We start from the raw sequence: 26,427 nt of genomic DNA on the forward strand, positions 1-26,427 counted from the left end.
TTCAAAGGATTCAATGTTAGTAAAAGCAGGCTACACTTCGTGACATGTTGTACAATGAAAATGTAAGTATGGTGGATTTGAAGAAATCAGATGACTCCAACATTTACACACTGTTCTGACACTGCTAAAAGATAGGGAATAGTTTGAGGGGGGATAATGTGTATGTTATATGAATGTATCAAATCACATTGCAGACACCTGTATCAGATCACACAGTTCTTTATTGTAAATGTTGGAAAAGTCAATGAGAATAAACAGTTCCGTCCATGGTCCAAGGAGGGAGTCAGAGGTGCACTGCATGGCTGTTAATAACATAGTGTAACCTGGAGGCATAACAGTGGAACAGACCAATAGAATCATAATATGAAAAATACAAATAAAACAAGTTGAGGAAGAAGCAGTCATGATAATGTTGTAGTCTTTTGTCTTTCAGAGTAAGTGAATGATGGATGTCATTTTTAATAACGGCTTTGATAATACTAGATATACAAAAACACATGGGAAATGAACGCATTATCCTCTTGAAGTGCGTCTGTTTCATGCAATGCTGAACAAACCATTCCAAACTGATAAACCAAATAAAACAGGTTAATAAATTAATAGCAATTGAAACGCGTGCACGAAACCCATGACCTTTTCAACGTTACAAATGGCTTTGACTTTGCAGCTCCTCCTGTAGGCTCACTGTTGAGGTGTTACAGAACTGAATGCTTTGATCCTGGCAAGCTTTGTTCACGCCGTAATCTAGTTGGGTATTTCTCTAAGTACCCGAGCAAATATATATATTTATATATACACACACATCTATAAACAAATATTTTCAGTCCCTTTTGTAGTGAGTTGTATGCGGCTGCCTTCTTTGCTTTCTCCTGGGCTCTGGGGGTCAAACCAGCTAGCTATAATACTGACCTGAGAAAAAAGGCCGGGTTCTACACAGATTTAAAAACAACCAGCAACTACTACTGTCTGACCTGGAGAAGAAAATAGCCCAAGACTAGACCAGATCACACGATACCAGAATGCCTCCAGTAGATTGATTAGATGGTGTTCAAAAAACAATGTGAGTTTGTGGTGACATTTTGTTCCCCCCAAAGAAAAACAAAAAACAGTTGATGACAAGTTTTTTTCTCTGTTTCAAATATATAAAATCAATCTATGGTTTCTCCGGTTTGTTCCTTCTCCGGTAGGGTGGATGTGGGATCAGGGCTGGTTCAGAGGGGCTGGAAGTTCCATTTCATTCAGTAGTTGTCTCTTTTTGGGGGAAGGGGAGCAGAGGACTGTGGGATGTTGGAGGGAGGGGGTGAGGGGTCAAAGGGCAGAGACTAGGCGGTGGGGGGCGGGTCAAGGGTCATCTCATGCATCCTGTGTCTGTCTTGATCATCGTTGTTTGAGGATAGCTCTGTACATAGCGAAGCCCAGGACAGCAAACACAGTTGCCCCCACGCTTGCCCTTAGCCAAAACGTAGAGCTCTTCAGGTCTGCCTGAGCCATGTGCCTGAGAAGTGGGGGGATAAAGAAATGAATACAACAATACAGCCTCGTTTCCAAATCACATGAGGACATGTTGACAAATTACAAACCAAAGTTATGTTCTCTGAGCTTCCTAAACAAATCTCTACAAAAACAGAGGTACAGTCCAACTGTTCGATAGTACCAATGTTGTAGTACCAATACAACCTCTTTACATGATATACTGTCTTCTGAAAATGAGCTAGTCTGTGATAGCCTGGTTAAACAGGATATACTAGCTCATTTTCAGAAGACAGCCTAGTTAAACAGTCTTCTGAAAATGAGCTAGTCTGTGATAGCCTGGTTAAACAGGATATACTAGCTCATTTTCAGAAGACAGCCTAGTTAAACAGTCTTCTGAAAATGAGCTAGTCTGTGATAGCCTGGTTAAACAGGATATACTAGCTCATTTTCAGAAGACAGCCTAGTTAAATAGTCTTCTGAAAATGAGCTAGTCTGTGATAGCCTGGTTAAACAGGATATACTAGCTCATTTTCAGAAGACAGCCTAGTTAAACAGTCTTCTGAAAATGAGCTAGTCTGTGATAGCCTGGTTAAACAGGCTATACTAGCTCATTTTCAGAAGACAGCCTAGTTAAACGGTCTTCTGAAAATGAGCTAGTCTGTGATAGCCTGGTTAAACAGGATATACTAGCTCATTTTCAGAAGACAGCCTAGTTAAACGGTCTTCTGAAAATGAGCTAGTCTGTGATAGCCTGGTTAAACCAGACTGAACGCTGCGCACACCATTGTTTCACTTCCCTAGAATGGGGAGTTCAGCGTTCAGGCTAGTTTAACCAGGCTAAGTCTGTGATGCGAGCAGTACACTAACATGTGAGTGGCTGTTACTGGAACATTAGATTTGTTTGGTCAATCTGACAATAACTCCTATTTATTGGGTGAAACCTCAAAGGCGAGGAAAGTATTGGCTATGGACAGAAAGAGTGAGGGATGCGGAGGAGGTTCTGCTTGGGAAACAGAAACAAGACAAAAGCTCTAAGTCCGGGTCACATTCAATAGGTACACGAGGTGGAAATGAACAAGCATTTTGACTGTACTGATTGAATATAGTGCCTCAGTTTCTAGGTCCACTGAGCACAACCCTGGCTATAACATACAGTACCAACAGTATGAGACAACAACATGGAGGGAAGACAGGAGGCTGAGAGGGGAGGGGGAGGAGGAGAGGGGAGGGGGAGAAGGAGAAGGAGAGGCTCTAGAAGCGAGAGGAATTTCTGAAGTGCAGAGGTTAGCAGAAAGCTCTAACTTATAAATTGCCAAACACACAATCTCGTGTTCACACTCACATTCTCTCCCTCTCACACACACACACTCTCTCTCACACACACACACTCATACACAGCTCAACAACCCATTAATCTTCACAGTGATATCTGACACAGCAGCAGAAACCCTAACCCATTCAAGCAGGTTTAGCAGGAAGAGTCCATTAGATAGACAACTGCCATCCTGCTTAACCATGACATGTACCTCAGAGGAAGATAAATACCTTCCTCCCACCAGCATACTGCACAACAAAGCTTATTAAGCAAGCAGCCACACACAAACCAGACCAACCAGCTATTTGTAGGACTAAGACATTGACCTTCAAAAGTAATGATAGATGCCCATTAAGAAGGTAGTCAGTGAGTTCCATCAGGTACACTGGGTGAAAACAGATCAAAGGCTGGTGTTTATTAAAGGTTGAGGCCAAAGTACTTAGATGTAGCTCGTTATGTCTGTAGCCTTCATTATAATCTCCTCTTCATATAATAAGGGAGGCTACAGCAATCTCCTCCCCCAACAGTGCTTGCCGTTGCCACATCAACGTCCACCATACCTGCATCTACCCAGCCAGTAACAAACAGCTGTCCCTTAGCTCCCAGTTTGTCAGATGCTGTGTTTTACCTGGCCTGGGGCCCATAAGACTAGACAGAAGACTCCATGCTGTGTTTTACCTGGCCTGGGGCCCATAAGACTAGACAGAAGACTCCATGCTGTGTTTTACCTGGCCTGGGGCCCATAAGACTAGACAGAAGACTCCATGCTGTGTTTTACCTGGCCTGGGGCCCATAGGGCTGGACAGAAGACTCCATGCTGTGTTTTACCTGGCCTGGGGCCCATAAGACTAGACAGAAGACTCCATGCTGTGTTTTACCTGGCCTGGGGCCCATAGGGCTGGACAGAAGACTCCATGCTGTGTTTTTACCTGGCCTGGGGCCCATAAGACTAGACAGAAGACTCCATGCTGTGTTTTACCTGGCCTGGGGCCCATAGGACTAGACAGAAGACTCCATGCTGTGTTTTACCTGGCCTGGGGCCCATAGGGCTGGACAGAAGACTCCATGCTGTGTTTTACCTGGCCTGGGGCCCATAGGGCTGGACAGAAGACTCCATGCTGTGTTTTACCTGGCCTGGGGCCCATAGGACTAGACAGAAGACTCCATGCTGTGTTTTACCTGGCCTGGGGCCCATAGGACTAGACAGAAGACTCCATGCTGTGTTTTACCAGGTCTGGGGCCCATAGGGCTGGACAGAAGACTCCATGCTGTGTTTTACCTGGCCTGGGGCCCATAGGACTAGACAGAAGCCTCCATGCTGTGTTTTACCTGGCCTGGGGCCCATAGGACTAGACAGAAGCCTCCATGCAGTGTTTTACCTGGCCTGGGGCCCATAGGACTAGACAGAAGACTCCATGCTGTGTTTTACCTGGCCTGGGGCCCATAGGGCTGGACAGAAGACTCCATGTAGATAGACTCCTCTACATTACTGATGGCGTGAACCTGCTGGATCAGACTGCACTCCTCGTCAGCCAACAGATAGGCTCCAACATCATGTAACCTTGTGTACACACACACACACACACGTGCACACAGTAGGGCAGTTCAACGCCAACCCCACACACAACGGGACATGACAACACCGCAGAACTCACCCCACAGCACACCACACCTGGTCACACAACACACCTGGTCACACACCACACCTGGTCACACACACCACACCTGGTCACACACACCACACCTTGCAGCTAAAAAGTCTTGTCCAATGCGGTGGCTGAGTTGGCAAAATGCCAGCCAAATAAAAGACAGGCTTCAATCATAAGATTGATGAAGATACAGGGTTAGAAAATACTTTACATTCAGTTTATTCTCTGAATTTGTTGAAATAGGCTACTTTGAGTCATTACATGAGATGTGTATATATATATATTATATATATATATATTATATATATATATATATATATATATATATATATCTGAGGTAAACCAAAAACAGCGAAGATTCAAACCAATTAGGTGTTAAATACTATAGTATCTCAGCTAGTCAATGTGGTGTGACCGCCTTCAATAACTTCTGTATTAGTGGCATGCCATTTCTGGTTAAACAGGCATTGACAAAGGAGTTAGCATGTAACACAATAGTGTTATAACAGGCATGCCTGGGTCCCCAGAAGCCATTGTAAACTTACTAGGAACCATTGTAACCCTCCCAAACCATAGCAATACATACAGTAATCTACACTCTCACACAACACACACTCTATTGTACAAGCATATACAAGCACAATGAAATGTCAACCCTTCAATGGTGAGCCACCACAAGCCATCCAAACCCTGCACATCATAAACCACACGCACTCAAACCCCAAGCACTAGGCTAGTTCCCATACTTCCCAATGCTCAAAACAGACTGCTGATTTGAGTGGAGCCTATGCATAGCCGTCCATAGGGGGGCAGTGGTGAGCTGAAGACCAAGGCAAGCCTATTGGAAGATGAGACAGACAGCGTCTAGACCAGGCCTGGGCAACTCCAGTCCCCGGGGTCTGATTGTTGGGACACTTTTTCCCCAGTCCCAGCTAACACACCCGACTCCAATAATCACATAATCATGATCTTCAGTTTACAATGCAATTAGTTTCAATCAGCTGTGTTTGCTAGGGATGGAGAAAAGTGTGACACCAGTCAGGCCCCCGAGTACTGGAATTGCAGAGACAGACAGACAGCGTCGAGACAGACAGACAAACAGCGTCGAGACAGACAGACAGCGTCGAGACAGACAGACAGCGTCGAGACAGACAGACAGACAGCGTCGAGACAGACAGCGTCGAGACAGACAGCGTCGAGACAGACAGCGTCGAGACAGACAGCGTCGAGACAGACAGACAGACCAGACAGACAGGTGCATGCAACTAACAAGAAGTAAACACATGCAACAGTAACAGAAAGAGGGGCAGCCAAAAACGTGTGTATGAACACCTATAGGATGAAAACAAGACAACACGACAACACAATGAAATTACATGTGATCCATACAGTGTAAAATCACTTTGTGGAAGAAAAACATTTGTTGTTATACAAATTAAAATGTTTTTGTTAGTAAAAAAATAAAGTTTCAACCACAAGAGAAGCAGGATTGTAAAGAAGATAGTCTTATAAACTGTGTAGATGAATTAGGTTGTGATAACACTAGGGCTGCAGTATGTGCCACGTTTGAGAATGAATTTAGGGCCTAACATAGGACCTTATATAGACTAACTGTATCTTGTGGGTGTAAACTTAAGAAGTGAGAATCACTCAACAACCAATCAAACTGAAATCATCATAGAAATCAAACCATGCACATCTCTGGCGGTGGAAACGGTCAACTAAAAAAGATAGACATTTAGAAAATGCCATTTGAAGCCAATATTAACATCTACTTTCGTGAAGAGGAGAATAACCAGCCAGTCAACCCAAGCTGACTTCTATGAGGCTTTCAGTTTCACCAACAGCTTCAGTGGGGCGAAATGTAACCAAAACAGAAAGATCTGCAAGGTGACGTTTCTCCCTCACTCACTATGTAAAGTAGTCTTTAGTACAGATTTACGGTTTGCATATCCACTTAACATGATAGAAACACCATTCTTAAACGAAATGGCCAAGTTGGCTTCAACATCCACTTGTATGCTCAACTCTCCAAAGATCAATGACTTGCCAATAACTTCGACATTTTTTATATCTTAAAAATCCATGCATTAGTTACTTGATGATAGACTGCACCGTGTTGCTACAGGAGGGTAATCTACCCACAACCCATCGCCAACAGACTGCACACATGCATCTTCAGGTCAGACTGGCTCAAACGGAAAGCAACAACCACACGGTGGGGTCGACCACAACACACGGTTACCTCCCTGGCTAGCACCACAGGTGTTAGATGATGGTGCAGTGTTACCTTACAGCAGACCTATAGTATATGTTACCTTACAGTAGACCTATAGTATTATGTTACCTTACAGTAGACCTATAGTATTATGTTACCTTACAGCTGACCTATAGTATTATGTTACCTTACAGTAGACCTATAGTATTATGTTACCTTACAGCTGACCTATAGTATTATGTTACCTTACAGTAGACCTATAGTATTATGTTACCTTACAGTAGACCTATAGTATTATGTTACCTTACAGCTGACCTATAGTATTATGTTACCTTACAGTAGACCTATAGTATTCTGTTACCTTACAGCTGACCTATAGTATTATGTTACCTTACAGTAGACCTATAGTATTCTGTTACCTTACAGCATACCTATAGTATTCTGTTACCTTACAGTAGACCTATAGTATTATGTTACCTTACAGCATACCTATAGTATTCTATTACCTTACAGCATACCTATTGTATTATGTTACCTTACAGTAGACCTATAGTATTCTGTTACCTTACAGCATACCTATAGTATTCTGTTACCTTACAGTAGACCTATAGTATTATGTTACCTTACAGTAGACCTATACTATTATGTTACCTTACAGTAGACCTATAGTATTATGTTACCTTACAGTAGACCTATACTATTATGTTACCTTACAGCATACCTATAGTATTATGTTACCTTACAGTAGACCTATACTATTATGTTACCTTACAGCATACCTATAGTATTCTGTTACCTTACAGCATACCTATTGTATTATGTTACCTTACAGTAGACCTATAGTATTCTGTTACCTTACAGCATACCTATAGTATTCTGTTACCTTACAGTAGACCTATAGTATTATGTTACCTTACAGTAGACCTATACTATTATGTTACCTTACAGTAGACCTATAGTATTATGTTACCTTACAGTAGACCTATACTATTATGTTACCTTACAGCATACCTATAGTATTATGTTACCTTACAGTAGACCTATAGTATTATGTTACCTTACAGTAGACCTATAGTATTATGTTACCTTACAGCATACCTATAGTATTATGTTACCTTACAGCAGACCTATACTATTATGTTACCTTACAGCATACCTATAGTATTATGTTACCTTACAGTAGACCTATACTATTATGTTACCTTACAGTAGACCTATTGTATTATGTTTCCTTACAGTAGACCTATAGTATTATGTTACCTTACAGCTGACCTATTGTATTATGTTACCTTACAGCTGACCTATAGTATTATGTTACCTTACAGTAGACCTATAGTATTATGTTACCTTACAGTAGACCTATAGTATTCTGTTACCTTACAGTAGACCTATACTATTATGTTACCTTACAGCATACTTATAGTATTCTGTTACCTTACAGTAGACCTATACTATTATGTTACCTTACAGCATACCTATAGTATTCTGTTACCTTACAGTAGACCTATACTATTATGTTACCTTACAGCATACCTATAGTATTATGTTACCTTACAGCTGACCTATTGTATTATGTTACCTTACAGCTGACCTATAGTATTATGTTACCTTACAGTAGACCTATAGTATTATGTTACCTTACAGTAGACCTATAGTATTCTGTTACCTTACAGTAGACCTATACTATTATGTTACCTTACAGCATACTTATAGTATTCTGTTACCTTACAGTAGACCTATACTATTATGTTACCTTACAGCATACCTATAGTATTCTGTTACCTTACAGTAGACCTATACTATTATGTTACCTTACAGCATACCTATAGTATTCTGTTACCTTACAGTAGACCTATAGTATTCTGTTACCTTACAGTAGACCTATACTATTATGTTACCTTACAGTAGACCTATAGTATTATGTTACCTTACAGTAGACCTATAGTATTCTGTTACCTTACAGCATACCTATAGTATTCTGTTACCTTACAGCATACCTATAGTATTCTGTTACCTTACAGTAGACCTATAGTATTATGATACCTTACAGTAGACCTATAGTATTATGTTACCTTACAGCTGACCTATAGTATTATGTTACCTTACAGCTGACCTATAGTATTCTGTTACCTTACAGCATACCTATAGTATTCTGTTACCTTACAGTAGACCTATAGTATTATGTTACCTTACAGCTGACCTATACCGTCGCCCAGGGGTTCCCAAACTTTTTTACTCTGGGCCCCTTCCAACATCATGTCTATTTCTAAGGGCACAAGCACTGTTCATGACACAAACTGTTCACACCTCTCTTGTTGGTGGAGAGAATTTTGCAAGTTTAAAGCTTATTTCCTGCAATTCTAAAAAAATTGTCATAGTGTTCAAAGAACATTTTGCAGTTTTAAAGCAAATGTTCTTGCAATTCTAAACATTTTGCCATGTCTAATGTATATTTCTGTGATATTTGAGTGGCAAAAAAATTGAACAATATCTATGGGCAAAAAAAACCTAAATAAAAACACATCTGACATGGGCTAGTTGATCTGGATATTTCTGACAAGTTATAAATAGCTCTAAGTTATGCAATGACTAACATGACAAGAGGAACTGATGATGACCTACCCAATATTGAAAATGTACCTTGTGCATTCTACTGTTACAACTTTCAAGAGTAAGTTTAAAGCCGGACTGAGTTCCTTTATTTTTGGATCACTACCTTAGTTAGCTACCTACAGTGTCACTACCTACAGTGTTTCCCCAGTATTTATTTAGCCGCGGCGCACCACCACTGCAAAACTGTTGCCGCGGCGCACCACCACTGCTAAACTGTTGCCGCGGCGCACCACCACTGCTAAACTGTTGCCGCGGCGCACCACCACTGCAAAACTGTTGCCGCGGCGCACCACCACTAAACTGTTGCCGCGGCGCACCACCACTAAACTGTTGCCGCGGCGCACCACCACTGCAAAACTGTTGCCGCGGCGCACCACCACTGCTAAACTGTTGCCGCGGCGCACCACCACTGCAAAACTGTTGCCGCGGCGCACCACCACTGCTAAACTGTTGCCGCGGCGCACCACCACTGCTAAACTGTTGCCGCGGCGCACCACCACCACTAAACTGTTGCCGCGGCGCACCACCACCACTGCAAAACTGTTGCCGCGGCGCACCACCACTGCTAAACTGTTGCCGCGGCGCACCACCACCACTGCAAAACTGTTGCCGCGGCGCACCACCACTGCTAAACTGTTGCCGCGGCGCACCACCACTGCAAAACTGTTGCCGCGGCGCACCACCACTGCTAAACTGTTGCCGCGGCGCACCACCACTAAACTGTTGCCGCGGCGCACCACCACTGCAAAACTGTTGCCGCGGCGCACCACCACTGCAAAACTGTTGCCGCGGCGCACCACCACTGCAAAACTGTTGCCGCGGCGCACCACCACTGCTAAACTGTTGCCGCGGCGCACCACCACTGCTAAACTGTTGCCGCGGCGCACCACCACTGCTAAACTGTTGCCGCGGCGCACCACCACTGCTACACACACACACACACACAGTTGAAGTCGGAAGTTTACATACACTTAGGTTGGAGTCATTAAAACTCATTTTTCAACCACTCCACAAGTTCCTTGTTAACAAACTATAGTTTTGACAAGTCGGTTAGGACATCTACTTTGTGCATGACACAAGACATTTTTCCAACAATTGTTTACATACAGATTATTTCACTTATAATTCACTGTATCACAACTCCAGTGGGTCAGAAGTTTACATGCACTAAGTTGACTGTGCCTTTAAACAGCTTGGAAAATTCCAGAAAATGATGTCATGGCTTTACAAGCTTCTGATAGGCTAATTGACATAATTTGAGTCAATTGGAGGTGTACCTGTGGATGTATTTCAAGGCCTACCTTCAAACTCAGTGCCTCTTTGTTTGACACCATGGGAAAATCAAAAGAAATCAGCCAAGACCTCAGAAAAAAAATGGCAGACCTCCACAAGTCTGGTTCACCCTTGGGAGCAATTTCCAAAAGCCTGAATGTACCACGTTCATCTGTGCAAACAATAGTACGCCAGTATAAACACCATGGGACCACGCAGCCATCATACCGCTCAGGAAGGAGACGTATTCTGTCTCCTAGAGATGAACGTACTTTGGTACGAAAAGTGCAAATCAATCCCAGAACAGCAAAGGGCCTTGTGAAGATGCTGGAGGAAACAGGTACAAAAGTATCCACAGTAAAACGAGTCCTATATCAACATAACCTGAAAGGCCGCTCAGCAAGGAAGAAGCCACTGCTCCAAAACCGCCATAAAAAAGCCAGCCTACGGTTTGCAACTGCACATGGGGACAAAGATTGTACTTTTTGGAGAAATGTCCTCTGGTCTGATGAAACAAAAATGGAACTGTTTGGCCATATTGACCATCGCTATGTTTGGAGGAAAAAGGGGGAGGCTTGCAAGCCGAAGAACACCATCCCAACCGTGAAGCACGAGGGTGGCAGCATCATGTTGTGGGGGTGCTTTGCTGCAGGAGGGACCCTTCACAAAATAGATAGCATCATGAGGAAGGAAAATTATGTGGATATATTGAAGCAACATCTCAAGACATCAGCCAGGAAGTTAAAGCTTGGTCGCAAATGGGTCTTCCAAATGAACAATGACCCCAAACATAGTTCCAAAGATATGACAAAATGGCTTAAGGACAACAAAGTCAAGGTATTGGAGTGGCCATCACAAAGCCCTGACCTCAATCCCATAGAAAAAGTGTGTGCGAGCAAAGAGGCCTACAAAGCTGACTCAGTTACACCAGCTCTGTCAGGAGGAATGGGCCAAAATTCACCCAACTTATTTTGGGAAGCTTGTGGAAGGATACCCGAAACGTTTGACCCAAGTTAAAGAATTTAAAAGGTAATGCTACCAAATACTATTTGAGTGTATGTAAACTTCTGACCCACTGGGAATGTGATGAAAGAAATGTGTGATGAATGTGATGAAAGAAATGTGATGAAAGAAAGCTGAAATAAATAATTCTCTCTACTATTATTCTGACATTTCACATTCTTAATAAAGTGGTGATCCTAACTGACCTAAGACATGGAATTTTTACTAGGATTAAATGTCAGGAATTGTGAAAAACTGAGTTTAAATGTATTTGGCTAAGGTGTATGTAACTTCTGACTTCAACTGTATGTATGTACATACACACACACTTTTATGAAAAACGCTTTCGGTTTAAACTTAAAACGACTAAAACCAGACAAAGTTTGTAGAAAAGATAATTGACCTATATTTATTTTATAATATAATCTTTGAGAACTAGAAAATCAACAAAATAAAAGCTTGATCTAATTTTGGAGTACTTTAGGCATGGCTGGATTACCAATCGGGCACATGCCCAGGGGCCCTGATTTGAATACCCATTTATTTTGTTTGAGTATAAGAACACAGAATTAACATTGAGGGGCAACACTGGCTGCATTGGACTGAGCTCTCTTGTTACTGAGCTCTCGTTGTAAGAGAGATGGGGATAGAGAGATGGGGATAGAAGCAGCTTGGACAATCCACTTGATTGAGTTAAAACAAATAAGGAGAGCAAATAAATGGAGTCTTGAAACCTCCTTGTCAACTCTATAGCCGATATGAGTACTTGGAATACAGTCTTATAAACCCACCCATAGAATCATATGAAATTCAATGGAGATGTGCAAATCAGGCCTGGAGATCGAAATAAGATCTCAGAATTTAAACTTTTTTCCAGTTTTCCATTGTGGATATGCAGTGTAAACCTGACTATGAGGAAGCATTGAGGGAGAAGAGGAGAAAAACCTTCACCCATGTTAGAAAGCTAGGGTCTCCCGCCTCATGGGGGAGAGAGAGAGAGAGAGGACGGGCTGTTAAACACTACAGTATTTACAGTATGGACCTGTTCAGAACAACACTGTAGAATTTGGCCTTGATATTTGTCAGTAGCTGGGACCGGAGGATGTTCTGACAGATGCAGAAGGTACACCTGTTGCAGGTACACATGCAGCGGAGCTTGGCGTGGCTGAGGAGACACAATCACAACACACGCACGCACATACAAACACACAAAGATGAAGTCAGATCCACATTAGTACACGTTTCCATGGAAACATCACCGTGGGATGGCAGAACCCTGAAAGACAGACCCTGTTCTAGCACCAGATGGGGGGGGCTTGGACTTTGGGTGACTGAGTTATGAAATAATAACTCCATCACTAACAAAGGCAAAGAAGATTGGTTATTACTTTACTAAGTACTGTAATACAGAGAAAGTGGTAAGAACTAAGTACTGAGCATTATGAAAGTTACATAGCTTGAGGAACATTCTTCACATACATACATACATACATACAGAAGGAGACATGTCCTCTGTAATAACATACAGAAGGAGACATGTCCTCTGTAATAACATACAGAAGGAGACATGTCCTCTGTAATAACATACAGAAGGAGACATGTCCTCTGTAATAACATACAGAAGGAGACATGTCCTCTGTAATAACATACAGAAGGAGACATGCCCTCTGTAATAACATACAGAAGGAGACATGTCCTCTGTAGTAACATACAGAAGGAGACATGCCCTCTGTAATAACATACAGAAGGAGACATGTCCTCTGTAATAACATACAGAAGGAGACATGCCCTCTGTAATAACATACAGAAGGAGACATGTCCTCTGTAATAACATACAGAAGGAGACATGTCCTCTGTAATAACATACAGAAGGAGACATGTCCTCTGTAATAACATACAGAAGGAGACATGTCCTCTGTAATAACATACAGAAGGAGACATGTCCTCTGTAATAACATACAGAAGGAGACATGTCCTCTGTAATAACATACAGAAGGAGACATGTCCTCTGTAATAACATACAGAAGGAGACATGTCCTCTGTAATAACATACAGAAGGAGACATGTCCTCTGTAATAACATACAGAAGGAGACATGTCCTCTGTAATAACATACAGAAGGAGACATGTCCTCTGTAATAACATACAGAAGGAGACATGTCCTCTGTAATAACATACAGAAGGAGACATGCCCTCTGTAATAACATACAGAAGGAGACATGCCCTCTGTAATAACATACAGAAGGAGACATGTCCTCTGTAATAACATACAGAAGGAGACATGTCCTCTGTAATAACATACAGAAGGAGACATGTCCTCTGTAATAACATACAGAAGGAGACATGTCCTCTGTAATAACATACAGAAGGAGACATGTCCTCTGTAATAACATACAGAAGGAGACATGTCCTCTGTAATAACATACAGAAGGAGACATGTCCTCTGTAATAACATACAGAAGGAGACATGTCCTCTGTAATAACATACAGAAGGAGACATGTCCTCTGTAATAACATACAGAAGGAGACATGTCCTCTGTAATAACATACAGAAGGAGACATGTCCTCTGTAGTAACATACACCTTTCATTAGTGGTAATACCACAATCATCCTTAGGTAGAAGAGGGGAAAAGCCACAGAGAATGAAGGAAATAGTGACAAAGTGATGAGAAAGTTCAGGGTAATTCAATAAAAACAGCTAACCCATCTCAGAATCTCCAGATTGACCATTAAAAATACATGGAACTAAACCATTATAATCGTACCTGTTGGCCTGGGTTATAAAGCATGAATCACTCTGACCTACAGTCGATCTGCAGCCTGAGACGGTACTGAAACAGTCCGTACCAAATCCCCAACGAATGCAGAATAATAGTAGTGCCCTAACTACATAAAGAACTCTGTTCACTATCAAGAGAGATGTCTGAAACAGTCCGTACCAAATCCCCAACGAACGCAGAATAATAGTAGTGCCCTAACTACATAAAGAACTCTGTTCACTATCAAGAGAGATGTCTGAAACAGTCCGTACCAAATCCCCAACGAATGCAGAATAATAGTAGTGCCCTAACTACATAAAGAACTCTGTTCACTATCAAGAGAGATGTCTGAAACAGGTGAAGCACTGTAGTGTATAGAGCAGAAGCTGCTGATGATTTCTGTCAAAAGATTTCCATCCTAGAGTCCAGTCATTTGAAGAGCGAGGGCCTGGATTCTTAGCTATAGGGCTCTATGCCTTGGGAAAGACAATGCTTTTAACATTAGATAACATGAGTTCTTCCCTGTATAGCGAAGATTTAAGGCTCAATTAAATGGACATTAATCTAATCCAATGGATAATCTATTAAATAAAGTACAAGACTAACTCCACCTCTCATAGAGAATGAATGGCTAAGACTGTCAACAAGTCAATAACACCCATTCAGTACAGCTGACTGGGGAGACTTCCTTCAAGGCCAAAGGATTTTCAGTGGATTACCTTCGTTTTGGGACTTCAAATGGCCTAGTCATCACCTTACAGTTAAACTTATCGTACCACAACACATTGACAGTTGCCAACGCTAAGGAACTGAAATAAAACAGCACCTAAAATATCTCACCCTCTCAGGAAGAAGCAGCTTAATGTAGGACTAGAGAGGAAGGGATACATGGAGGACAGTGGGGGGCTGGGCTCACCCCTGCTCATACAAAGGGGATCAATAGAAAGCCAGGGGTGTCTGGAGACGTCATACAGGACGTAACGAGGTCACAGAGGGCTGGCTGGAGGAAAAGACTACGAGGTGACGGTGAAGTCAGAGGATGGATTTAGGACCACTATGGTCTTTGAGGGGACTATACTCACGGGTACATGGCCATGGTGGTGAGTTTGGTGTAGAGGTCTTTGAGGGGACTATACTCACGGGTACATGGCCATGGTGGTGAGTTTGGTGTAGAGGTCTTTGAGGGGACTATACTCACGGGTACATGGCCATGGTGGTGAGTTTGGTGTAGAGGTATTTGAGGGGACTATACTCACAGGTACATGGCCATGGTGGTGAGTTTGGTGTAGAGGTATTTGAGGGGACTATACTCACGGGTACATGGCCATGGTGGTGAGTTTGGTGTAGAGGTATTTGAGGGGACTATACTCACGGGTACATGGCCATGGTGGTGAGTTTGGTGTAGAGGTCCTTGTTGGGGGCGTCCACCGTGTTGCAGGTCCAGGGTTGGGGCGGGTGCAGCTTGTTCTTGCGGCAGAAATCCAGCGGGGTCAGGCTGTAGTGCTGGCGCGCCTCGTGCAGGTCTGACTTGGAGGCGATCATCATGCACGGCGTCTTGCTGTCCATGAAGTATTGCTGTCATGGGTCAAAAGGTTCAAGTTCAGAGGTTAGTTATAAGAACAAGACGAGGTAAGGATTGTTGATATCATAACATTTTGGTAAACAGTTTCAGAAGGTGAAAAGCTGAAAGCTGAGAAGTCCCTCTATTCCAGGTTAGTGAATCAAGGATCAGGGCCCATATTCACAAAGCATCTCAAGTGGAGTGCTGATCTAGGATCAGTTTAGCCTTTTAGATCATAACGAATAGGATTACATGGACAGGGAGGAACCTGATCCAAGATCAGTCCTCCTACTATAGACATGTGGTGAATACAGGCCCAGGACTAAACTAAGGACTGATGGATTTGATACAGTTTGTCAGTTAGGTACTGTACACACCTTGTAGACCTTGGCACAGTACTCAAAGGAGCGCGGGTTGTTGACGTCATACACCAGACAGACCACGTCACACGCCAGGTCCTCCTCTGAGAGGAAGTCAAAGTCTGGCATCACCTCATGAAGCTACAGGGAGACAAAAGAGGAGAGAAGCGGGGAGGAGAGAGGGGTGAAGAGGAGAGAGGGGTGAAGAGGAGAGAGGGGTGAAGAGGAGAGAGGGGTGAAGAGGGGTGAAGAGGAGAGAGGGGTGAAGAGGAGAGAGGGGTGAAGAGGAGAGAGGGGTGAAGAGGGGAGAAGGGGTGAAGAGGGGAGAAGGGGTGAAGAGGAGAGAGGGGTGAAGAGGAGAGAGGGGTGAAGAGGGGAGAAGGGGTGAAGAGGAGAGAGGGGTGAAGAGGAGAGAGGGGTGAAGAGGAGAGAGGGGTGAAGAGGAGAGAGGGGTGAAGAGGAGAGAGGGGTGAAGAGGAGAGAGGTGTGAAGAGGAGAGAGGGGTGAAGAGGAGAGAGGGGTGAAGAGGAGAGAGGTGTGAAGAGGAGAGAGGGGTGAAGAGGAGAGAGGGGTGAAGAGGAGAGAGGTGTGAAGAGGAGAGAGGGGTGAAGAGGGGTGAAGAGGAGAGAGGGGTGAAGAGGAGAGAGGGGTGAAGAGGGGAGAGGGGTGAAGAGGAGAGAGGGGTGAAGAGGGGAGAGGGGTGAAGAGGAGAGAGGGGTGAAGAGGGGAGAGGTGTGAAGAGGAGAGAGGGGTGAAGAGGGGAGAGGGGTGAAGAGGAGAGAGGGGTGAAGAGGAGAGAGGGGTGAAGAGGGGAGAAGGGGGAAATAGTTGAGACCGTTCAATGTCAACGTTTCAGCAGAAAGGCCTCTCTAATATTCACTGTGTCACACTGAACATATTAGTTTCCAAAACATACGAGGGGAAAACACTTATGATTTACTGCTAGACAGCTGGACACATAAAACACAGTATTATAAATGATACAACTGTATTATAATCCATCTCCCGGGGTTTTAATCTTGTTACCGGGCAGAAAGCATGGATACGGGGAGAGAGATGCACAGCCTCACCAGTAAGTACTTCTCCTGGCCGTAGACATACGTGGTGTTGATGGAGTAAAACGATTTATGGTCTTCTCTGATCTTCCGCTGTTTCTGTTAAGTAACGCAGAAAAACACACATTCACCACTCCACATTGATACAACAGTACATCTTATTCCTCACTGCTAAATAGTTAAGTTTGTATTATAATAATAATAATAGATAGTTTGCTATGTCTTGGGAGTAACAGACTGCCCAAGTCACCCTGGCTACTTAAGAGTAGCTATGAAACAGAAATGTGTGCTTAGCAGGTAGCAGTGAGCCTTCCATGGAAAAGCCAGGAACATGTACATTAGGCACCAAATTAGGAAAAAAACTGAATGAAACAGGGAGGGACTACCTGAATTTGTCCAATAAGAAAAAAACATATATATTTTTGCATTGCAAAACATATTGCTGGGGTGTGCCATAATGAATACACCCCAGTTGTCCGGTAGCTCCAGGGACTCACCAGCAGGTTGCGACCCAGAAAGGCCTGCAGGAAGCTGGTCTTGCCACTCCCCCTGGCTCCCAGAATGTTACAGCGGAAGACGCTGCGCTGCGTCTGCTTCTTCTGCAGGTCGATGCGCTTGTTACGGGTCACTGAGGGAGGAGAGACGGGTGAGGAACAACATATACAGTTGCATATGCACGCAAACACACAAATACAGTGACTGTAGATTTATAGTAGCTCACCACTAATTATGTTTCAAATGCACAAACAGAGAGGCCACAATAATTAACACCAATACATGACAAGCATATAAACCCAGTCACGCACGCTCACATTACCTGTGATGGCTGCTGCCTGGGACTCCTGCTCACAGATGATTGAGTAGCCAAGGTAGCCCAGGTACTCCAAGCAGCGCTGCACATCCAGGTACGTGGTTAACCTGGCCAATCAGACAATTGAAAGCCTGTTACCATACGAAAGTGAAGAAGTTTGAGTTTCAGCAAAGCGCTGTTTAACTGCATTACCAAATCATTCAAGTTAGACAGAGGTAGTGTAGTCCAGGTATGCTGGCCTAACTCACGTCCACTGTGACAGGTAACCCTGGTAGGTGATCCAGCCCTGGTCGTTGGTACACACTGTGTTGTTGACGTCGGGACCCCAAGGCATGTAGGGAAACACTTTGAACAGGTCCTTGACTTCCTCTGGAGACAAGGCACAGTCTCTGTCCTGACACACACACACACACACACACACACACACACACACACACACACACACACGTTAGGACCACTGTTCTAAAAATATGATAGCTTTGTGTAGGGCTGCAATATTCCGGTAACTTTCCCCAAAGCCGGTTGGAGGATTCCCTCCCTGCTTATTCCCTCCTGATTCCGGGAAACTTCCAACTGGGACTTTGGGAAAACCTGTGAATGTTTGTGTGTGTGAGGCAGAAGGGAACACAACAGTAGGAGTTATGTCATCCAAGACTTACTTTGTCGTGCTTGTCGAAGACACTCTGGAGGAAGAGGTACGCGTTGTGGTTGAGCTCGGTGGTGCAGTCAGCAGGTATTTTTAGCCTGGCACGGACAAGAGAACATTCCAGATTAATCTCATTAAAAGTGCTATGGCTAAACTGGCATTGTTCAAAAGGCTCACCCTGGGAAAGACCTAGTGCTGCTTGCAAGTCATAACAAGTAGTGTAAAATGCACCCACAGACAGCTTGATGGTTCAGTAGGTTTCATCAACGTTAACATCTTTGACACAGTGTAAGGAAAGTGAGAGCCTGCAGAGCAGATGTCATTTATCTGCTATTGACTGAAACTGAATTGGGGCCAGAGAGTCATTGTTATGCTCGTCCAGCCTTACATAAACAGGTGTATATCTCCATCTTTCTGCCCAGAGGTAAGAGTTGCCCATACGTACAGCAGGGTTGTGTTCTGTAGGCGCGAAATGGAAGAAAGTGCTAAAACACAGAGTGAAAGTTATCACCATCTACACTTGTCCAGAACAGGTGGTTTTTGTTTCCACTGTAAAGTGTTTTACTACGATGTGCCCTAACGTACATGACCCTGGTCCAGGGGGGTTGAAGTGTCCACTCACAGGGGGAACAGGTATTCCTGGTGGAGCTCCAAGTCGTCGTCGTACCCAAACCTCCGCAGCACCGTCCAGGTGGTCTCGTGACGCCCCCTCTGGATGAAAAGCGTGTGCAGAAACAAGAACCCTAGTGGCCAATCAGGGAGAAGAATGGACACACGTCAGAGATACACCCAGACACAACGTTAGAGATGGACACAGTACACTGGTAAAGGGTTATTAAATATGTTATTCATGCATGACCTTTAGTGAAGGTTACAGAAGAGAGTACAAGGGAGAGTGGGCAGAGAAGAGAGAGAGATGGAAAGAGAAAAGAGAGATTGAATGAGAGAGATGGAGAGAGAATAGAGAGATTGAATGAGAGAGATGGAGAGACAATAGAGAGATTGAATGAGAGAGATGGAGAGACAATAGAGAGATTGAATGAGAGAGATGGAGAGAGAATAGAGAGACAATAGAGAGATTGATTGAGAGAGATGGAGAGACAATAGAGAGATTGAATGAGGGAGATGGAGAGACAATAGAGAGATTGAATGAGAGAGATGGAGAGAGAGAGATTATAGAGAAACTGACTGAAAGAAGGGAAGGCCTACAATGTGGTCAGTCTCACCTTTGAGAGTGAGTCCGTTGTCCTCAACTCCGTCCGTCATGTTCTTCCTCACCACGTTCTTGACATCCTCTAAGGCCTGGGGCGCGAGGGGCATGTTGAAACACGTCCTCTACCAGACACACAACACATGTGTCACCCACACAGAACTACAATATCCACACAGAACTACTATATCCACACAGAACTACTATACCCACACATAACTACTATACCCACAGATAACTACTATACACACACAGAACTACTATACCCACACATAACTACTATACCCACACAGAACTACTATACCCACACAGAACTACTATACCCACACAGAACTACTATACCCACAGAGAACTACTATACCCACAGAGAACTACTATACCCACAGAGAACTACTATACCCACAGAGAACTACTATACCCACAGAGAACTACTATACCCACACAGAACTACTATACCCACACAGAACTACTATACCCACACAGAACTACTATACCCACACAGAACTACTATACCCACACAGAACTACTATACCCACACAGAACTACTATACCCACACAGAACTACTATACCCACACAGAACTACTATACCCACACAGAACTACTATACCCACACAGAACTACTATACCCACACAGAACTAGAGTGAAGAATGAAAGTCTACAGACAGCACAATGCTGCATCCAAGTGCTTCAACAATAAATCACTCAACACACATCACCTAAACACAACTGAACATAACATTTGGTCTGGTGAGACCAAAATGGGAAAGAACCAGTCTATTCCAACAAATCTGACACAGCTACTAATGTAACGTGGTTTGGGATATATGAAGTCACAAGCAGATATGTATACAGCTTTGCACCATTTACTAGAGGACAAAAGATGCTCTGAAAGGGTTTCTAAATCAACCACCTGTCTGCAGGCTACCGGTGAACCCACTAATAACCTATCCCTCCCCCTCTCTTCCACTCACGTTAAAATAAACTGCCATTGGAAAAGGAAGTAAATCAGGTTATTTCACTTCAGCCAGATAAAGCACACAAGCCTGCAGCTACAGCCAAGAAAGGTTTTCCCACTAGGTTTATTTTCCCACAGTGAGGCTCCTACCTGGAAGAAGTTGAGTTCTTTGTCGTTGAGGATGCCATCGTTGTCCAGGTCCGACACTTTGAAGATGCGAGTTAGAGACTTGATGCAAGACGGCTTCATCTGAATAAACACAAAGTATACATTTGAAATATGTAAAATATGATATTTTTGGAGAGCTAAAAAGTAGATGTTGTCTGTGTACCCATGGTAGCGCTAGGAAACGTTTTGATTGCGTAACCTGACCAGGAAAAGTAACTACATAGTTAGGGTAGCTAGGGACCTGGAGTTTTCCCTCTGCCCTCCTCACCTCCTTCTCCTCTGGGCAGTACAGGGGTCCTGTAGGGTGGAGCACTGCCTTCTGGGCATAGTAGAACAGTTCTGAGATGTTCTTCAGGTTTTTGGCAGAGCACTGAGAAACACAAAGATACAGTAACCTCAAAAACAGCTGGAACAATACACTGAAAAACACAGATACAGTAACCTCAAAACCAGCTGGAACAATACACTGAGAAACACAAAGATACAGTAACCTCAAAACCAGCTGGAACAATACACTGAGAAACACAAAGATACAGTAACCTCAAAACCAGCTGGAACAATACACTGAGAAACACAAAGATACAGTAACCTCAAAACCAGCTGGAACAGTACACTGAGAAACACAAAGATACAGTAACCTCAAAACCAGCTAGAATAATACACTGAGAAACACAAAGATACTGTAACCTCAAAACCAGGTGGAACAATACACTGAGAAACACAAAAGATACAGTAACCTCAAAACCAGGTGGAACAATACACTGAGAAACACAAAGATACAGTAACCTCAAAACCAGCTGGAACAATACACTGAAAAACACAAAGATACAGTATCCTCAAAACCAGCTGGAACAATACACTGAGAAACACAAATATACAGTAACCTCAAAACCAGCTGGAACAATACACTGAGAAACACAAAGATACAGTAACCTCAAAACCAGGTGGAACAATACACTGAGAAACACAAAAGATACAGTAACCTCAAAACCAGCTGGAACAATACACTGAGAAACACAAAGATACAGTAACCTCAAAACCAGCTAGAACAATACACTGAGAAACACAAAGATACTGTAACCTCAAAACCAGGTGGAACAATACACTGAGAAACACAAAAGATACAGTAACCTCAAAACCAGGTGGAACAATACACTGAGAAACACAAAGATACAGTAACCTCAAAACCAGCTGGAACAATACACTGAGAAACACAAAAGATACAGTAACCTCAAAACCAGCTAGAACAATACACTGAGAAACACAAAGATACAGTATCCTCAAAACCAGCTGGAACAATACACTGAAAAACACAAAGATACAGTAACCGCAAAACCAGCTGGAACAATACACAGACAAAAAGACCCCTGCTGGGGTCTAACAACCATGTATTGGAAAGTAGACAGGAAACCATTATGTTCACTTTAGTAACATCTTTAGGGTTCCCGAGTGGCGCAGCAGTCTTAAGGCACTGCATCTCAGCGCAAGAGGCGTCACTGCAGTCCCTGGTTTGAATCCAGGCTGCATCACATCCGGCCATGATTGGGAGTCCCACTTGTGGACAATTGGCCCAGGGTCATCCGGGTTAGGCCGTCATTGTAAATAATAATTTGTTCTTAACTGTCTTGCCTAGTTAAATAAAGGTTACATTTACAAATTCTAAAACCATTATGGGTACTGTAGGACATCAGCCGCCACTGTTGAAATAAAGGCTTAAGCCGGCATTTCATTGTACTAAACCATGTGTATATGACAAACCATCACCTATCCCACTTCTTTAACTACTTACACATCAATTGGTTCTCAATCAGCTTGAGTTGTGCATTGCAGATTTATGGTGCTTCAGTGAAAAAAACACTCAAGCCGCAACACCAACCTCTTAGTGGTCTAAATGAGGTCATGGAAAGCAGAACGTCATCTCTCAATGTGAAACTAGGGTCCAGAAACAGCCTGGCTATAAACCCCAGTGGCGTTGCCATGACAAGGGGCTGATTCCACACAGGGGGGAAGAGAGTGTACAGATGTTAAATATGTAGAGACTGAACAGTGTTGCATCACGTACAAGTACCCATGAACCTTGTGCAGTACAACTGCATAACGGATCCTGACCAGGTTGTCACTTTAACACATCTGACTGTGTGTGTTCTCTGTGTGTGTGTATTCTCTGTGTGTGTGTGTTCTCTGTGTGTGTGTGTTCTCTGTGTGTGTGTGTTCTCTGTGTGTGTGTGTTCTCTGTGTGTGTGTGTTCTCTGTGTGTGTGTGTTCTCTGTGTGTGTGTATTCTCTGTGTGTGTGTATTCTCTGTGTGTGTGTGTTCTCTGTGTGTGTGTATTCTCTGTGTGTGTGTGTTCTCTGTGTGTGTGTATTCTCTGTGTGTGTGTGTTCCAACACGTCGTCCCCTCCACCTCCACTACTTTTATCCTGTAATGAATCTAGCCAGAGAGGACATGTGACTGGGTTGTCACATGAGACCAATGGAAGAGTGATGTAGCCAACTACTTTCCTCCATGATAGAAATGCATCTCAGCACACACACTCAGTCAGTCAGTAGAAAGACACAGAGGGGTCATGTTCATTAGGCACCAAATAGAACAAAGAAACTGACTGAAAATGGCTAATTGACTATGTGGACTTGGCCAATAAATGCTTATTTTTATTTTACGTTGCAAAATGTTTTATTTTGTGTGCCATAATGAATACAGACTCATTTACCCGCCAACAGATAACATTCTAACTGAAGTCAGGGGTTAGCTGAAACATTAGGAGTCTCCCAGCCCAGGGCCAGCAGACAACCTACATCACAAGGTCAATGCATCAATTAGATTTTTTTATGCTGTTTTCAGCTGTTGGGATTTCAGAACCGGGATAGAATATGAAACCATTGTTGATCAAAGTTCTGCAGGCCTGAATTCAATTAATCAGATGATCAGAGACCCTTAAAATACATTTCTAGTAGTTCAATACCATTTTGATTGAGCCTCAACGCAAGTGTAACACAACAACTTTCATTAGCCTAGCTATATGATCATTCTCAATGTACTGTTGCTAGGCACTCAAAATGGAGGCGGTAAACAGAGTCACCAGTCAGTGTTCTCTTACCTCCACGCAGGTCTCAATGTCAGAGTACTGGTTCATGATGGGCAGGATGGTCTCCATACTGCTGTGTTCTACCAGGTCTGACTTATTCCCCACCAGGATCAGTGGTACCCTGCAACAACATCATACATGATCTTATATGGGGCGGCAGGGAAGCCTAGTGGTTAGAGCGTTGGACTAGTAACCGAAAGGTTGCAAGTTCATATCCCCGAGCTGACAAGGTACAAATCTGTCGTTCTGCCCCTGAACAGGCAGTTAACCCACCGTCATTGAAAATGTATCCATTCATTCAAAAGGAAGGTGAATTTCCTTTCATTACCATTGGAGGAGAAAGGCAGTTAGGGCTCTGAGAAAACAATCATGAGAATTCATTGTCTGAGAATGTCTCAAAAAGGAATATTTTGTCCTCAGGGGTTCTAGACTCCAATAGATTGTCAGTGTCACCTAACAGATCAAACCTTCAAGCTACAGTATGTTATACTAAACTCTAACAGTAATCCAGGCAGACTTAGCCTTGACACCGGATCCTATTAAAGAAATCCAGGCTCAATCCAAGACAACGTTATCTGGCAGTCTGCCGGAACACACAAAGCAGAATGAACACTATGGTCCTTTAAAACCTACTGTATGTAAAATGCAGTGTTCTATATGGAAAATAAACATGTGATTCTAGGTGACAACATAAGGCTAAAAACATTAGGACTGTTTTCCTCAGAGAATATAGTCCGCTTCATGTTTTGTTCCCTTGCCACGATACCTCAGAGTATCGTGATACTGGTATTGTGACAACCCTAAAATCAATGTTGTCTGGCTGTCTGCTGTTATACAAACACTCAACATACTGTATAATGGTAGATTAAATCAATGTTGTCTGGCTGTCTGCTGTTATACAAACACTCAACATACTGTATAATGGTAGATTAAATCAATGTTGTCTGGCTGTCTGCTGTTATACAAACACTCAACATACTGTATAATGGTAGATTAAATCAATGTTGTTTGGCTGTCTGCTGTTATACAAACACTCAACATACTGTATAATGGTAGATTAAATCAATGTTGTCTGGCTGTCTGCTGCTATACAAACACTCAACATACTGTATAATGGTAGATTAAATCAATGTTGTCTGGCTGTCTGCTGCTATACAAACACTCAACATACTGTATAATGGTAGATTAAATCAATGTTGTCTGGCTGTCTGCTGCTATACAAACACTCAACATACTGTATAATGGTAGATTAAATCAATGTTGTCTGGCTGTCTGCTGTTATACAAACACTCAACATACTGTATAATGGTAGATTAAATCAATGTTGTCTGGCTGTCTGCTGCTATACAAACACTCAACATACTGTATAATGGTAGATTAAATCAATGTTGTCTGGCTGTCTGCTGCTATACAAACACTCAACATACTGTATAATGGTAGATTAAATCAATGTTGTCTGGCTGTCTGCTGTTATACAAACACTCAACATACTGTATAATGGTAGATTAAATCAATGTTGTCTGGCTGTCTGCTGCTATACAAACACTCAACATACTGTATAATGGTAGATTAAATCAATGTTGTCTGGCTGTCTGCTGCTATACAAACACTCAACATACTGTATAATGGTAGATTAAATCAATGTTGTCTGGCTGTCTGCTGTTATACAAACACTCAACATACTGTATAATGGTAGATTAAATCAATGTTGTCTGGCTGTCTGCTGTTATACAAACACTCAACATACTGTATAATGGTAGATTAAATCAATGTTGTCTGGCTGTCTGCTGTTATACAAACACTCAACATACTGTATAATGGTAGATTAAATCAATGTTGTCTGGCTGTCTGCTGTTATACAAACACTCAACATACTGTATAATGGTAGATTAAATCAATGTTGTCTGGCTGTCTGCTGTTATACAAACACTCAACATACTGTATAATGGTAGATTAAATCAATGTTGTCTGGCTGTCTGCTGTTATACAAACACTCAACATACTGTATAATGGTAGATTAAATCAATGTTGTCTGGCTGTCTGCTGCTATACAAACACTCAACATACTGTATAATGGTAGATTAAATCAATGTTGTCTGGCTGTCTGCTGCTATACAAACACTCAACATACTGTATAATGGTAGATTAAATCAATGTTGTCTGGCTGTCTGCTGCTATACAAACACTCAACATACTGTATAATGGTAGATTAAATCAATGTTGTCTGGCTGTCTGCTGTTATACAAACACTCAACATACTGTATAATGGTAGA

The 26,427-nt window shown here is 42.8% G+C and overlaps 1 protein-coding gene across 5 annotated transcripts in view; it reads right to left on the reverse strand.

Moving 5' to 3' along the window:
- Window positions 1-203: 203 nt before the first annotated feature.
- Window positions 204-26,427, reverse strand: part of LOC110486912 (mitochondrial Rho GTPase 1-A) — a 33,996-nt gene continuing 7,772 nt past the window's right edge. Inside the window, exons 6-20 of one of the 5 annotated variants that reach the window (XR_016486055.1) lie at window positions 24,167-24,275; window positions 21,337-21,438; window positions 21,051-21,149; window positions 19,960-20,068; window positions 19,356-19,476; window positions 18,747-18,831; window positions 18,336-18,481; window positions 18,094-18,194; window positions 17,774-17,904; window positions 17,292-17,375; window positions 16,240-16,362; window positions 15,674-15,876; window positions 12,585-12,707; window positions 4,218-5,275; window positions 204-1,495 (exon numbers count right to left, since the gene is read on the reverse strand). Coding sequence is in view for 4 of the 5 variants with exons in the window: in XM_090197231.1 (XP_090053357.1) it covers window positions 1,378-1,495; window positions 4,218-4,349; window positions 12,585-12,707; window positions 15,674-15,876; window positions 16,240-16,362; window positions 17,292-17,375; window positions 17,774-17,904; window positions 18,094-18,194; window positions 18,336-18,481; window positions 18,747-18,831; window positions 19,356-19,476; window positions 19,960-20,068; window positions 21,051-21,149; window positions 21,337-21,438; window positions 24,167-24,275 (1,786 nt within the window). In the remaining variant the exon portion in view is untranslated. Of the gene's footprint in view, window positions 1,496-4,217; window positions 5,276-5,657; window positions 5,770-12,584; window positions 12,708-15,673; window positions 15,877-16,239; window positions 16,363-17,291; window positions 17,376-17,773; window positions 17,905-18,093; window positions 18,195-18,335; window positions 18,482-18,746; window positions 18,832-19,355; window positions 19,477-19,959; window positions 20,069-21,050; window positions 21,150-21,336; window positions 21,439-24,166; window positions 24,276-26,427 lie in introns of those variants that run through there. The other 4 variants (XM_090197231.1, XM_090197234.1, XM_090197232.1 and 1 more) reach the window with 4 other exon arrangements.

The sequence above is a fragment of the Oncorhynchus mykiss genome, chromosome 13, assembly GCF_057628025.1.
Source record: "Oncorhynchus mykiss isolate SJ-2025 chromosome 13, ASM5762802v1, whole genome shotgun sequence".
Lineage (NCBI taxonomy): Eukaryota > Metazoa > Chordata > Actinopteri > Salmoniformes > Salmonidae > Oncorhynchus > Oncorhynchus mykiss.